The sequence below is a fragment of the Phyllobates terribilis genome, unplaced genomic scaffold (assembly GCF_046119375.1).
Source record: "Phyllobates terribilis strain yellow unplaced genomic scaffold, ASM4611937v1 Scaffold_1__5_contigs__length_1240528914, whole genome shotgun sequence".
Taxonomy (NCBI): Eukaryota; Metazoa; Chordata; class Amphibia; order Anura; family Dendrobatidae; genus Phyllobates; species Phyllobates terribilis.
In genome coordinates, this window is record NW_027362761.1 from 505991422 (window position 1) to 506004335 (window position 12914).

The 12914-nt window shown below is 42.6% G+C and overlaps 1 protein-coding gene across 1 annotated transcript in view; it reads left to right on the forward strand.

The window, feature by feature from the left end:
• The window catches only part of CENPK (centromere protein K), a 57772-nt gene that overhangs the window by 33053 nt on the left and 11805 nt on the right, over positions 1-12914 (forward strand). Inside the window, exons 7-10 of the mRNA XM_073680239.1 lie at positions 350-432; positions 1041-1139; positions 12293-12428; positions 12752-12805. Coding sequence (XP_073536340.1) covers positions 350-432; positions 1041-1139; positions 12293-12428; positions 12752-12805 — 372 coding nt within the window. The remainder of the gene's footprint in view (positions 1-349; positions 433-1040; positions 1140-12292; positions 12429-12751; positions 12806-12914) is intronic.

The following is a 12914-nucleotide window of genomic DNA, read 5'->3' on the forward strand; positions in this document are numbered from 1 at the left end:
TAGTTAGCAGCAGCGATCGGAGCTGAGCTCCGGCCGCTGCTGTTAGAGGCAGATGTCGGCTTTGTAACACTGCCGGTATCTGCTGTGTGTGGAGACACCCTGACGTGCACCATGACAGATGTGTCTGTTGTTGGGCGTTAAGGGGTTAAACACGCAGTGGGCATGATTTTCCATAAAATCGCACACACTTTGCTTGAACTGTTAAAGTCTGCAAATTTTCTGCACAAAAAAACACAGCGGAAAAAACATGGAAAAATGGCCTTGTAGACCCCAAAACATGTTCTATATATGATGCATGTAGTACACTGAGCCACTGGATATCATTTTTATTGCCCTTCTCTCCTTGCAGTTGCAAAATATTGATCGAGACGTTGAGATGATGCTCTCCACAGTTCGGGCTGAGATCAGGAAAATGAAGAGTGATTTTGAAAAGTACGCACTTCCGTAATTCTGAGAAAATGAAAGTTATTTTGGTATTTCCCAGTAGAAGTGTAAAATGTGTAACAGGCCCCTCTGGCAGTAAGGCTCTCCTGAGACCGCCACAGATCTTGTGGATTTCAGTAGCCTCATATGATGTATTCGTCCTCCTTCGAGATAAATTCTCACTTCTGTGAAACGCGATGGACATCTGGTCACCATACTGAGCACATGGAGCTGGTGGATGTTCCTCTTGGCACAGACAACTTCTTTAAAAGTTAACACATGGAAGCCATACTTGCAAAAGACAGACAGGAATTAATGGGCTGCTGCCCTAGGCATGTGCAGCCCGCACTTTATTTTGTCTCCTGCATGTGACTTGCATGAATAAATTGGCAGCTAGATAATGCCATTACCCATATACCTACATACTGTGATATCAGCTATTTAGTGCTGACTGTGCAGGTCAACTCCTTCTTGACAAAGAAGTATGGTAACGCACAGTTATCAGTTTATTCCTACATTTCCAGGAGGAACAACAGAGGGACAACGCTGGTTATTTCCTGAGATTTTTACTATTACGGAATAATGTTGTCATAAACTCTCCTGCTTTTTTTCCCTAGAGAAAAACGCTGGCTGGCAGAACAGGAAGAAGTATTGAAGATCCTGAAAGACAAGATGGAGCAAGTGAAACAACAATGTGAAAATATTTCTGAGAAAAGGTACCGATGGGTCCTAACAATGACCATCTCATACATTTCCGTTCTGCTTCTATAATCAACTCTTTAATATGTACACACTTGTCTTTTATATGCAGCACCTTTTGTGGCCTTTTTTTTTTTTTTTAAATGCAAGTATTTGGGGTTAAAAATCATGTATGCATTTGGGTTTCTTTAAAAATTTTGCACCATTTGGCTTTTACAGGCTCTTTGTTTTTCTGCACATTCAACTTTGATGTGGTCTGTGGTCTTGAATCAGCTGAGAGGCGCTCCTAAAAGAGTTAGAAGCCTCATAGCGAGCTCTCTGACAGATTCTCCGTTAACTCATTCTGCAGCAAACAATATGTCTGTACAACACAGAGGCTATAGAAGGCAAACTGAAAATTTTTCATGAAACCCAATTGCAAAACTTATTTCCATTTAAGTAAAAAAAAAAAATTGAAAAAAAGAAAGAGTTTCCCGAAGATGGACAACCCTTTTAAATACTATCTACATATGTAGCAAAATCGTTTGAGAATTGTGATCACCTCTTGCCATGGGTGGATTAAGAGTAGCAAGGGCCCCGGGCAGTTTAGAAGGCAGAAGGCGTGCCCCCCCACACACACACATACACCCCTGATGTATCATGTCACATATCAGATGATCCCCTTTGATAGATCATGTGATAATTCACGTGAAATTAATTTTCCACAATATTAATATATTATAATCATTTTTTTACATTAATTGTATGACTTAATATTGAGCACAATTAAGTATGCTGACATCCCCTATATACAGTATGAGACCCTACACACAATATGAGCTGCCACATAATCCTCCAATACACAGGAGGGGGCCGCACGTAGCCATCTATACTCAGTGGGAGGCCGCACGTAGCCATCTATACTCAGCGGGAGGCCGCACGTAGCCATCTATACTCAGCGGGAGGCCGCACGTAGCCATCTATACTCGGTGGGAGGCCGCATGTAGCTATCTATACTCAGCGGGAGGCCGCACGTAGCCATCTATACACAGCGGGAGGCCGCATGTAGCCATCTATACACAGTGGGAGGCCGCACGTAGCCATCTATACACAGTGGGAGGCCGCACGTAGCCATCTATACACAGCGGGAGGCCGCACATAGCCATCTACACACAGCGGGAGGCCACACATAGCCATCTGTACACAGCGGGAGGCCACACATAGCCATCTATACACAGCGGGAGGCCGCACATAGCCATCTATACACAGTGGGAGGCCGCACATAGCCATCTATACACAGCGGGAGGCCTCACGTAGCCATCTATACACAGCGGGAGGCCGCACGTAGCCATCTATACACAGCGGGAGGCCGCACGTAGCCATCTATACACAGCGGGAGGCCACACGTAGCCATCTATACACAGCTGGAGGTCGCACGTAGCCATCTATACACAGCGGGAGGCCGCACGTAGCCATCTATACACAGTGGGAGGCTGCACGGTGCCATCTATACACAGCGGGAGGCTGCACGGTGCCATCTATACACAGCTGGAGGCCGCACGTTGCCATCTATAAACGGTGGGAGGCCGCACGTAGCCATGTATACACAGCGGGAGGCCGCATGTAGCCATGTATACACAGCGGGAGGCCGCATGTAGCCATGTATACACAGCGGGAGGCCGCACTTAGCCATCTATGCACAGTGGGAGGCTGCACGTAGCCATCTATACACAGCGGGAGGCTGCACGTAGCCATCTATACACAGCGGGAGGCCGCACGTAGCCATCTATACACAGCGGGAGGAGACCGCACGGCACCCCCCAGATACTGCGGGAGGAGGCCGCACGGCACCCCCCAGATACAGCGGGAAGAGGCCGCACAGCGCCCCCCCCCCCAGATACAGCGGGAAGAGGCCGCACGGCGCCCCCCCCAGATACAGCGGGAAGAGGCCGCACAGCGCCCCCCCCCCCAGATAGAGCGGGAAGAGGCCGCACAGCGCCCCCCCCCTAGATACAGCGGGAGAAGGCCGCACGGCGCCCCCCAGATACAGCGCGAGGAGGCCGCACGGCGCCCCCCCAGATACAGCGCGAGGAGGCCGCACGGCGCCCCCCAGATACAGCGGGAGGAGGCCGCACGCAGTCACGCACACACACACAAACATATACAGACTTATACATACACGCATAAACACATTTGAAACACAAAAATACATATAAAAGACATCACACAATGATATCTGCACACACAGACACACTGTGACACACACGCGCACACACACGTCACTCTCCATCCCCCGGCTCGGCTCCAGGCCTCCAGTCGTCACTGCGTGACATGACACTACCAGACACGGCCGCGCACAGGGCCGTGTCTCCTAGCTGTGACGCGGCCGGGCCAGCACAAGCACACAGGGAAGTTAACAGGTGCATTGCTGGCCCGGCCGAAGAAGAAACAGGGGCACTGCGCAGCTGCTGGGGGAGCGGTCCAGGGCCCCCCCCCCCTCTGTGTGCCGCATTGGCGCCACACATATTATAATGAGGGCAATCTGGCCATGGGTTCCCCGCCCCGGGCGGTAGCCCAGATTGCCCTCATTATAATCCGCCTATGGCTCTCGCTATTTATTTTGTAATTAAAGTCCTGAATAGAGATGAGTTGACCCAAACTTTAAAGTTCGATGTTCGTACCTGTCCGGGGATGAACTCCAAACACGGACATCTCCCGGAAGTCCGTTCTAATGTTCGGAGTTCCAGGGGAAGTTCTGGAGGAGAGATTGTTAGATAGATAGATACATAGATACTACACTCCAGCAAATAACAGTGCTTTAACAGTCCAATATAATCACTCATATTTTTAATTCTACTTTGTGTGCAAAAATATTAGGCCAGTGAGTACTTTGACCATACCAGAATTTTTATGCAGATTTTCCAACTCCGCGTTGCTTTAACATGAATGTTTATTGGGTGAAGCAGATCAGGTGATGTGTATTTGTGTAATGAGGGAGGGTAAGGCCTAAGGATACAAAACCCTTTATCAAGGTGTGCAGAATTATTAGGCTGCTTAATGAGGAGGGTGAGGCCTAAGGATACATAACCCTTTATTAAGGTGTGCAGAATTATTAGGCAACTTATTTTCCTCAGGCAAAATGGGCCAAAAAGAGATTTATCTGAATCTGAGAAGTCAAAAATCGTTACAAATCTTACAGAGGGAGGCAGCAGTCTTGAAATTGGTAAGATATTGGGGCGATCACAGAACCAGGAAAAGTTTTGTTGTAAACAATCAGCAGGGTCGCAAAAAACATGTAGGAAAAAAAAGAATCAGTTAACCGTCAAAGATTTGAAAAGGATCAAACGTGAAGCAACCAGGAAGACGTTATTCTCCAGTGCTGTCATATTCCAGAACTGCAACATCCCTGGAGGCCCAGAAGAAAGAGGTGTTCAGTGCTCAGAGACATGGCCAAGGTAAGGGAGGCTGAAACCCGACCACCACTGAACAAGGCATAGAAGAGAAAACGTCAAGACTGGGACAAGAAATATCTGAAGACAGATTTTTCACAGGTTTTATGGACTGATGAGATGAGTGCAAGTTTTGATGGATCAGATGGATGGGTCCATGGTTGGATTAGTAAGGGGCACAGACCTCCTCTTCAACTCAGACACCAGCAAGGTGGAGGTGGGGTACTGCTATGGGCTGGTATTATTAAAGATAAGCTACTTGGACATTTTCAGATTGAAGATGGACTCAAAATCAACTCCCAAACCTTCTGCCGGTTTTTAGAAGACACTTTCTTCAAAAAGTGATACAGGAAAAAGTCTGCATCTCTCAAGAAAACCATGATTGTTATACAGGACAATGCTCCATCACAGCATCAAAGACTTCACTGCTCGGCTGCCAGTAAAGACCTTAAAGATGAAAGAATAATGACACAGCCCCTTCCTCACCTGACCTAAACCCTATTGAGAACTTGTGGGCCCTTCTTAACCAGGAGATTTACGGTGAAGGAGAACAGTCACCTCTCTGATCAGTGTTGGGGAGGCTGTGCTTGTTGATCATCAACAGATTAAGAAACTGACCGACTCCATGGATGAAGCTCATGATTGTTATTGAAAAGAAGGGCAGCTATGTTGGTCACTGATATACGGTATTTTTCGAGATGGAAATTTGCGCTTTTCTTTTTATTGTATAATAATTATGCCCACATAGACATTCTCCTAAGAATATTTATTTACAGTACCTTTTGGTTTGTTCGGCAGCACTGCAGTTGTTCAACAATAAAAAATAATCATCAAAATTAAAAATTGCCTAATAAATGTGCACACAGTGTAGATTAGGATCGTGCATTTACACTGTATACTAAGTGCTATAAATACTCTTTAACCCCTTTCTGACGTGTGACCTAATAGTACGTCATGGTGACCTGGGCCGATTGGACCAATGATGTACTATTAGGTCATATGGCGATCGCGCCCGCACACAAGCAGTGCGGGGCGATCGCCGCCAGGTGTCAGCTGATAGTCACAGCTGACACCCGGTGCTATGTGCAGGGAGCAGTCCCGCACCGCTCCCGGCACATTAACCCCCTCAATGCTGCGATCGAAGTCGATCGCAGCATTGCGGGGGCAAGGGGAGGTGATCGCAATACTCACCTCCTCTCCTGGCCTACAGCATTGTCTGTCGCGGTTTCCCGGCTGTTGCCATGACGACCAATGTCGTCATGACAACATCCGGATCACCAGACAGCAGGAAGATATTTTGGTCATGCGCAGTGCATGACCAAAGTATTCTATGCATCTGCAGCGCTGACAGCCTGTATAGCATTGGTGCTCCATCCCTGTGCTATACAGGCGATCAGAATAAAAAAAGTGAAAGTCCAATAGTGGGACAAAGTATAAAAGTCCAAAAAGTGTTAAAAAATGTAAAAAAAAATAGTAAAAATATAAAAAAATAAAAAAAATAATCCCACAAAAATAAAAATATAATGTACCCATCAATAAATATTATTATGGAAAAAAAAACAATAAAAAGTACACATATTTGGTATCGTCGCATCTGGAATGACCTGACCTATAAAACTGTCCCACTAGTTAACCCCTTTAGTGAACACAGTAAAAAAAATTAATAAAAAACGAAGCAAAAAGCAATGCTTTATCATTATACCGCCAAAAAAAAATGGAATAACACGCGATCAAAAAGACGAATCTAAATAAAAATGGTACCACTGAAAACATCATCTTGTCCCTCAAAAAACAAGCCGCCATACAGCTCCATCAGCCGAAAAATAAAAAAGTTATAGTTCTCAGAATAAAGCGATGCAAAAAAATTTTTTTTTTCTATAAAATAGCTTTTATTGTGTAAAAGCGCCAAAACATAGAAAAACTATATAAATGTGGTACCGCTGCAATCGTACTGACCCGAAGAATAAAGCTGCCTTATCAATTTTACCACACCCGGAATAGCATAAAAAAAACCCATAAAAACAATTCCGGAATTGCTGGTTTTTGTTTATTCTGCCTCCCAAAAATCGGAATAGAAAGCGATCAAAAAATGCTAAGTGCCTGAAAATAGTACCAATGAAAACGTCAACTCATACTGCAAAAAACAAGCCGTCACATGACTCTGTTGGCCAAATTATGGAAAAATTATAGCTCTCAAAATATGGCGATGCAAAAATTAAATTTTACAAAAAAAAATGCATCTTTTAGTGTGTGACAGCTGTCAATCATAAAAACCCGATATGATTCTGGTATCGCTGTAATCGCACCGACCCGAAGAATAAAGTCGTCTAATCACTTATACCGTACGATGAACGGCGTAAAAAATAAACTAGGGTTAGGGTTGGGGTTGGTGTTACGGTTGGGCTAGGGTTAGGGTTAGGCTAGGGTTGGGGTTAGGGTTGGGCTAGGGTTAGGGTTGGGGTTACGGTTGGGCTAGGGTTGGGGTTGGGGTTGGGCTAGGGTTAGGGTTGGGCTAGGGTTGGAGTTGCATTAGGGTTGGGACATTTTTCAAAAGTAAAAAAAAAAAAAAAAAAGACGACTAGTGTTGAGCTCAAGTGCTCGCTACTTGAGTTTGCATCGGGTGCTCGGGTATGCTCTGAGTATCGCGGGTGCTCGAGTCTCCGCCCCATATGCTTCGTGGCCAAATAAACCTCGCGGGGATTGCCTGCCATGCACGAGCGATCCCCGCATTTTTTTTTTTATGGTGTCTAATAACCGTGAAACATGCAAGCAGGGACTCGAGCATGTCACTCGAGAACGCTACATGGTGCATACCTGAGTACTCTATGCAAACTCAAATAGCGAGCACTTGCGCTCAAGACTAATGATAGCTTATTCAATATGATGACCTAATGTTCTGTGTCATACCTCTGGGTTCAAAATGTTCACTATACCCCTTGATAAAATCCTTGAGGGGTGTAGTTTCCAAAATGGGGTCACTTGTGGGGGCCTTCCACTATTTAGGCACATCAGGGGCTCTCCAAACGCGACATGGCCTCCGCTCTCAATTCCATCCAATTTTGCGTTCAAAAACTCACACAGTGCTCCTTCCCTTCTGAACTCTGCCGTGCGCCCAAACACTGTATTTTCTCCACATATGGGGTATTGGCGTACTCAGGAGAAATTGCACAACAGTTTTTGGGGTCCATTTTCTCCTCTTAACCTTGTGAAAATAAAAAAATTGAGGCTAAAACATAATTTTTGTGGAAAAAGTTTGATTTTTTAATTTTCACAGCTCCATGTTATAAACTTCTGTAAAGCACTTGGGGGTTCAGGTTGCTCACCACACATCTAGATGAGTTCCCTGAGGGGTCTAGTTTCCAAAATGGTGTCACTTGTGGGGGTTTTCCACTGTTTAAGCACATCAGTGGCACATACGCTAATTATTCAAGCAAATTTTACATTCAAAACATTTTTTTTTTTCAAAAATGTGAAAATTTTATTTTTACGGCTCAATGTTCTAAACTTCTGTGAAGCACCTGGGGGTTTAAGGTGCTCACCACACATCTAGATAAGTTACCTGAGGGGTCTAGTTTCCAAAATGGTGTCACTTGTGGGGGGTTTCCACTGTTTAGGCACATCAAGGGCTCTCCAAACGCAACATGGTGTCCGCTAATTATTCAAGCAAATTTTACATTCAAAAAGTCAAATGGCGCTCCTTCTCTTCCGAGCCCTGCTGTGCGCCCAAACAGTGGTTTTCCCCCACATATGGGGTATCGGCGTGCTCAGGAGGAATTGCACAAAAAATTGCATGGTGTAATTTCTCCTGTTACCCTCATGAAAATGCAAAATTGGAGGCTGAAAAACATTTTTGTTGCAAAAATGTGAAAATTACATTTTTATGGCTCAATGTTCTAAACTTCTGTAAAGCACCTGGGGGTTCAAGGTGCTCACCAAACACCTAGATAAGTTCCCTGAGGGGTCTAGTTTACAAAATGATGTCACTTGTGGGGAGTTTCCACTGTTTAGGCACATCAGGGGCTCTCCAAACGCAACATGGTGTCCGCTAATTGTTCAAGCAAATTTTACATTCAAAAAGTCAAATGGCGCTCCTTCTCTTCCGAGCCCTGCCGTGCGTCCAAACAGTGGTTTTCCCCCACATATGGGGTATCGGCGTGCTCAGGGGAAATTGCACAACAAATTTTGGGGTCCATTTTTTCCTGTTACCCCTGTGAAAATAAAAAAAAATTGGGTCAAAGGTAACATTTTTGTGAAAAAAGTTAAATGTTAATTTTTTTCTTCCACATTCCAAAAATTCCTGTGAAGCACCTGAAGGGTTAATAAAGTTCTTGAATGTGCTTTTGAGCACCTTGAGGGGTGCAGTTTTTAGAATGGTGTCACTTTTGGGTATTTTCTGTCATAAAGACCCCTCAAAGTGACCTCAAATGTGATGTGGTCCCTAAAAAAATGGTTTTGTAAATTTTGTTGGAAAAATGAGAAATCGCTGGTTAACTTTTAACCCTTATAGCTCCCTAATAAAAAAACAAAATTGGTTCCAAAATTGTGCTGATGTAAAGTAGACATGTGGGAAATGTTATTTATTAACTATTTTGTGTGACATATCTCTCTGACTTAAAAGCATAAAAATTCAAATTTTGAAAATTGCAAAATTTTAAAATTTTTCGCCAAATTTCCATTTCTTTCTCAAATAAACGCAAGTGATGTCGAAGAAATTTTACTAGAATCATGAAGTACAATATGTCACGAAAATCTCAGAATCAGGGGGATCCGTTGACGCGTTCCAGAGTAATTACCTCATAAAGTGACAGTGGTCAGAATTGTAAAAATTGGCCTGGTCATTAACGTGCAAACGACCCTCGGGGTTAAGTGGTTAAAAGGGGTTGTCTGGTCAATAGATGATGTTGGTCTATACTTAGGATAAGTCAGTAATATCAGATTGGTGAGAGTCCGAAACCCAGCACTCTCCCTAATCAACTGTTATTAGTTTTAGGGGTGGCCAGATATAAACTCATTGGGGCAGCTGCAATACACCGCTCCATTCATTGTGTAGCAGCCACTACCGGGTACGGTACAACAGTCCCTGTCAATGTGTTTACAGGTATCTGCCGTTGGAGGTTGTAACAGCTGATTGGTGGGTGGGTGTCTGCCCACCATAATCTTATACTGATGACCTATCCTGAGGACCAGGCAACGCCTTAACCCCTTCACAACGCAGCCAATTTCCTTTTTTTTTTTGCATTTCTTTTTCCCTCCCCTTCTTCCAGAGCCATAACTTTTTTGTTTTTCTGGCCATACAGCCATATGAGGGCTTGTTTTTTGTGGAACGAGTTGTACTTTTGAATTACATCATTAATTTTTCCACATAGTGTACTGGAGAAATTGTGAAAAAAAATCGCAATTCTAACATTGTTTTTTTGGAAACTGTTTTCACGGCATACATTATGTGGTAAAAATGACCTCAGAATATGATTCTCCTCATCAGTACGATTACGGTGATACCAAACTTGTCTAGTTTTTTTAATGATTTTACTGGTGAAAAAAAAATCAGAAGTTTGTAAAAAAAAAAAAAATTGGTGTTGTGCCGCCATTTTCTGAGACCTGTAACGTATTCATTTTTCTGTCTATGAATACACGTGTATTTTTTATATGTTTTTTTATTATCTTTAATTTTAATGGGGGGAAAGGGGCTGATTTTGAATTTTTAAGTTTTCTTTTATTTTCTTCATATTTTTTTATAACTTTTTACGCTAGTACCCTTAAGTATTTTAAGGTATTACTTAAAAAGATTTTTATTTTTTTTAATACAGAATTTGATATGGAAAAAAATTCTAAAAAAATACTTGTAACTCTGATTTAAGCAATAGCTCATTTTCTGATGATTGCTTCCCTTTAAAGTCGACAAAGGGTATTGCATTTAATTGCACAGATTATGGAGAAAAGTTGAAGAGAATTAACATATATATATATAAAAAAATACAAATGAAATGAACTGAGTAATTGCTGCAGCCGTATTACTGGCATCATGGCTCCTATCACCGAGTTGTGATGCCAGTACTGCAGACAAAGACACACTGGTCTATTGGGAGAATTGTATCACGTCATCATTTTTTTTTTTTTTTTTTTTTTTTTTAGAATATATACATAGATTGGATAAACCCTTGAAATTTAGCTTTGAGACAGATTTGCCCATAGGTGTTTACACCGTAACTTTGGTGAAAACTGCTGCAAACCTTGGTGCATTTTGGCATGCAGTGGCCAATTCATCAGGCTTCATGTCTGGAGCACTTTTCTGACTTTGGCACATGGGCAGCTGAAAGATGCACCAAATTTATCAAAATTGTCAATAAACTTGGTATTTCTTGGTATATACAACACCAATCTTTCTTGATGAATTCCCACCATATTGTCAACAATTATTAAGTGACCCTTCTTGCACCTCATTCTCTGAGGGGACTATTTAAAGGGGTATTCCCATCTCCAAGATCCTATCCCAATATGTAGTAGGTTTAATAATAATAATAATAATATTAGAAAACTCCAAATAGAAATGTAGTATAGTTTTTCTGATTCGCCATGTCTCTTTCCTCATGTGCAGGCATTTCAGGACCTTAGGAATCCATGGTTACGACCACTAGCAACTAACTGTTACAATATCAGTGGTCGTAACCATGGATACCTAGGGTCTTGTAATGCCTGCACATGAGGAAAGAGACATAGAGAATAAGAAACACTATACTTAATTTCTAAATGGAGATATTTGCTAATATTATTATTATTACACCTACTACATAATGGGATAGGATCTTGAAGATTGGAATACCCCTTTAAATTCAACAATGTGCTAAATTTTAGATACAAAAATTGCGCCAAGGATGCTAACCATTAGGAAAGTCTAAAAATGCATCAGATTTATCTTCCTCTCGTGCCAGTGTGATAAATTTGGTGCATTTTTAGACTGTCTATCTTTAGTTTTCACTGCGAAATAGTGGACAGGATTAGTAAATGTGTCCTATTTGTTTTTTAAAACCATATAAGATGTAGGAGCTCATACACAATAGCTGTTGCCTGATCGATGTCTTGGCCCCCGGTCTCCTCTCCGGTGGCGTCCTCTGTCCTCGGCGCCCCGCAGTGTTCTGAAAGGACCTGCGGTGACGTCATTTAGTCATGTGATAGTCAGGCGACCGCTGGCGTCAGTGGTCGCGTGACCTGTCAGCTGACCAAATGACGTCACCGCAGGTCCTTTCAGAACACCGCGGGACGCCGAGGACAAAGGACGCCACCGGAGAGGTAAGTATAATGTTTTTTTTTTTATTTTTTACGTTTTAATTCTTTTTTTTACTATTGATGCTGCATTTAAAGTAGCATAAGTTAGTCACACAATATAAATCCATGCCATTTGCATGGATTTATATTGTGTGACCAACTTGTCAAGCACTTTTCCAAGTGATGCTCAAAATCGCTTGGAAAAGCGCTTGAAAAAACGCTTAAAAGACGCTTCACCCTGGCAGAAAAAACGCATGTAAAATCTGCATGCGTTTTTTCTGCCAGGGAGAGGCAGAAACGCTCAGGAAATCCGAATCAATTCAGTATCGTGGGCACATAGCCTTAATGTGTATGAAGGTCCTTAATCCTTTTCTTCTAGGAGTGTAGACCAGATTCTACACTATGAACTACTCTTGTTGCATGGTGATGAATAATGAGAAGTCTAATCATCTCATCTCTAATTGTTGTGTTCTTCTCAGTGCATTTCATGAACTGAAAAATAAACTTAAGGAAGATCAAGCCTTTAAAGAGGAACTGCTATCCGCATTTGGAGAGTTCATTGAGGAGCACTTTCCTCTTCCTGATGAGAATGAATGGAGGATCAAGAAGAAAAGGGTATGGATGGGGTAAAGGTCTCCCCCGTAACATAATAAAACTCTGCAACCTATGGTTAGCCTTGTAAAGTCACAATGTTACCCATGGTCACTTACCTTTTATATTCTAGAATTACATTTGCTGCAGTCTACTGGTAGAAGCCTGTTACCCAGAGGCATCCCTCCATGGGGCTTCAATCTGAAAGTCTTATTTTGGGTATTTCTTATCATGCCACTCCCTGGCAATACAGTAGTGCATTCACTCATGGAAGATGTGCTTTAATTTAATATTCTTAGTAGAAATATTATATTTCTGACCCTTTTAATGCCAGCTTTGTCTTTTAGGCTCTCTCTGAAGGTCCTCCCGTGCAGTGGATAACTTTACACGTTATTTTAGAGGTAAAATACAACTTTTATTTATCCCTTATATAGTCAAACATTAGTTTAGCTCCCACCTGTATGAATGCTATTAGAAAAAATGAAGGTGGACCTTTTCTTTTGGCAAAGG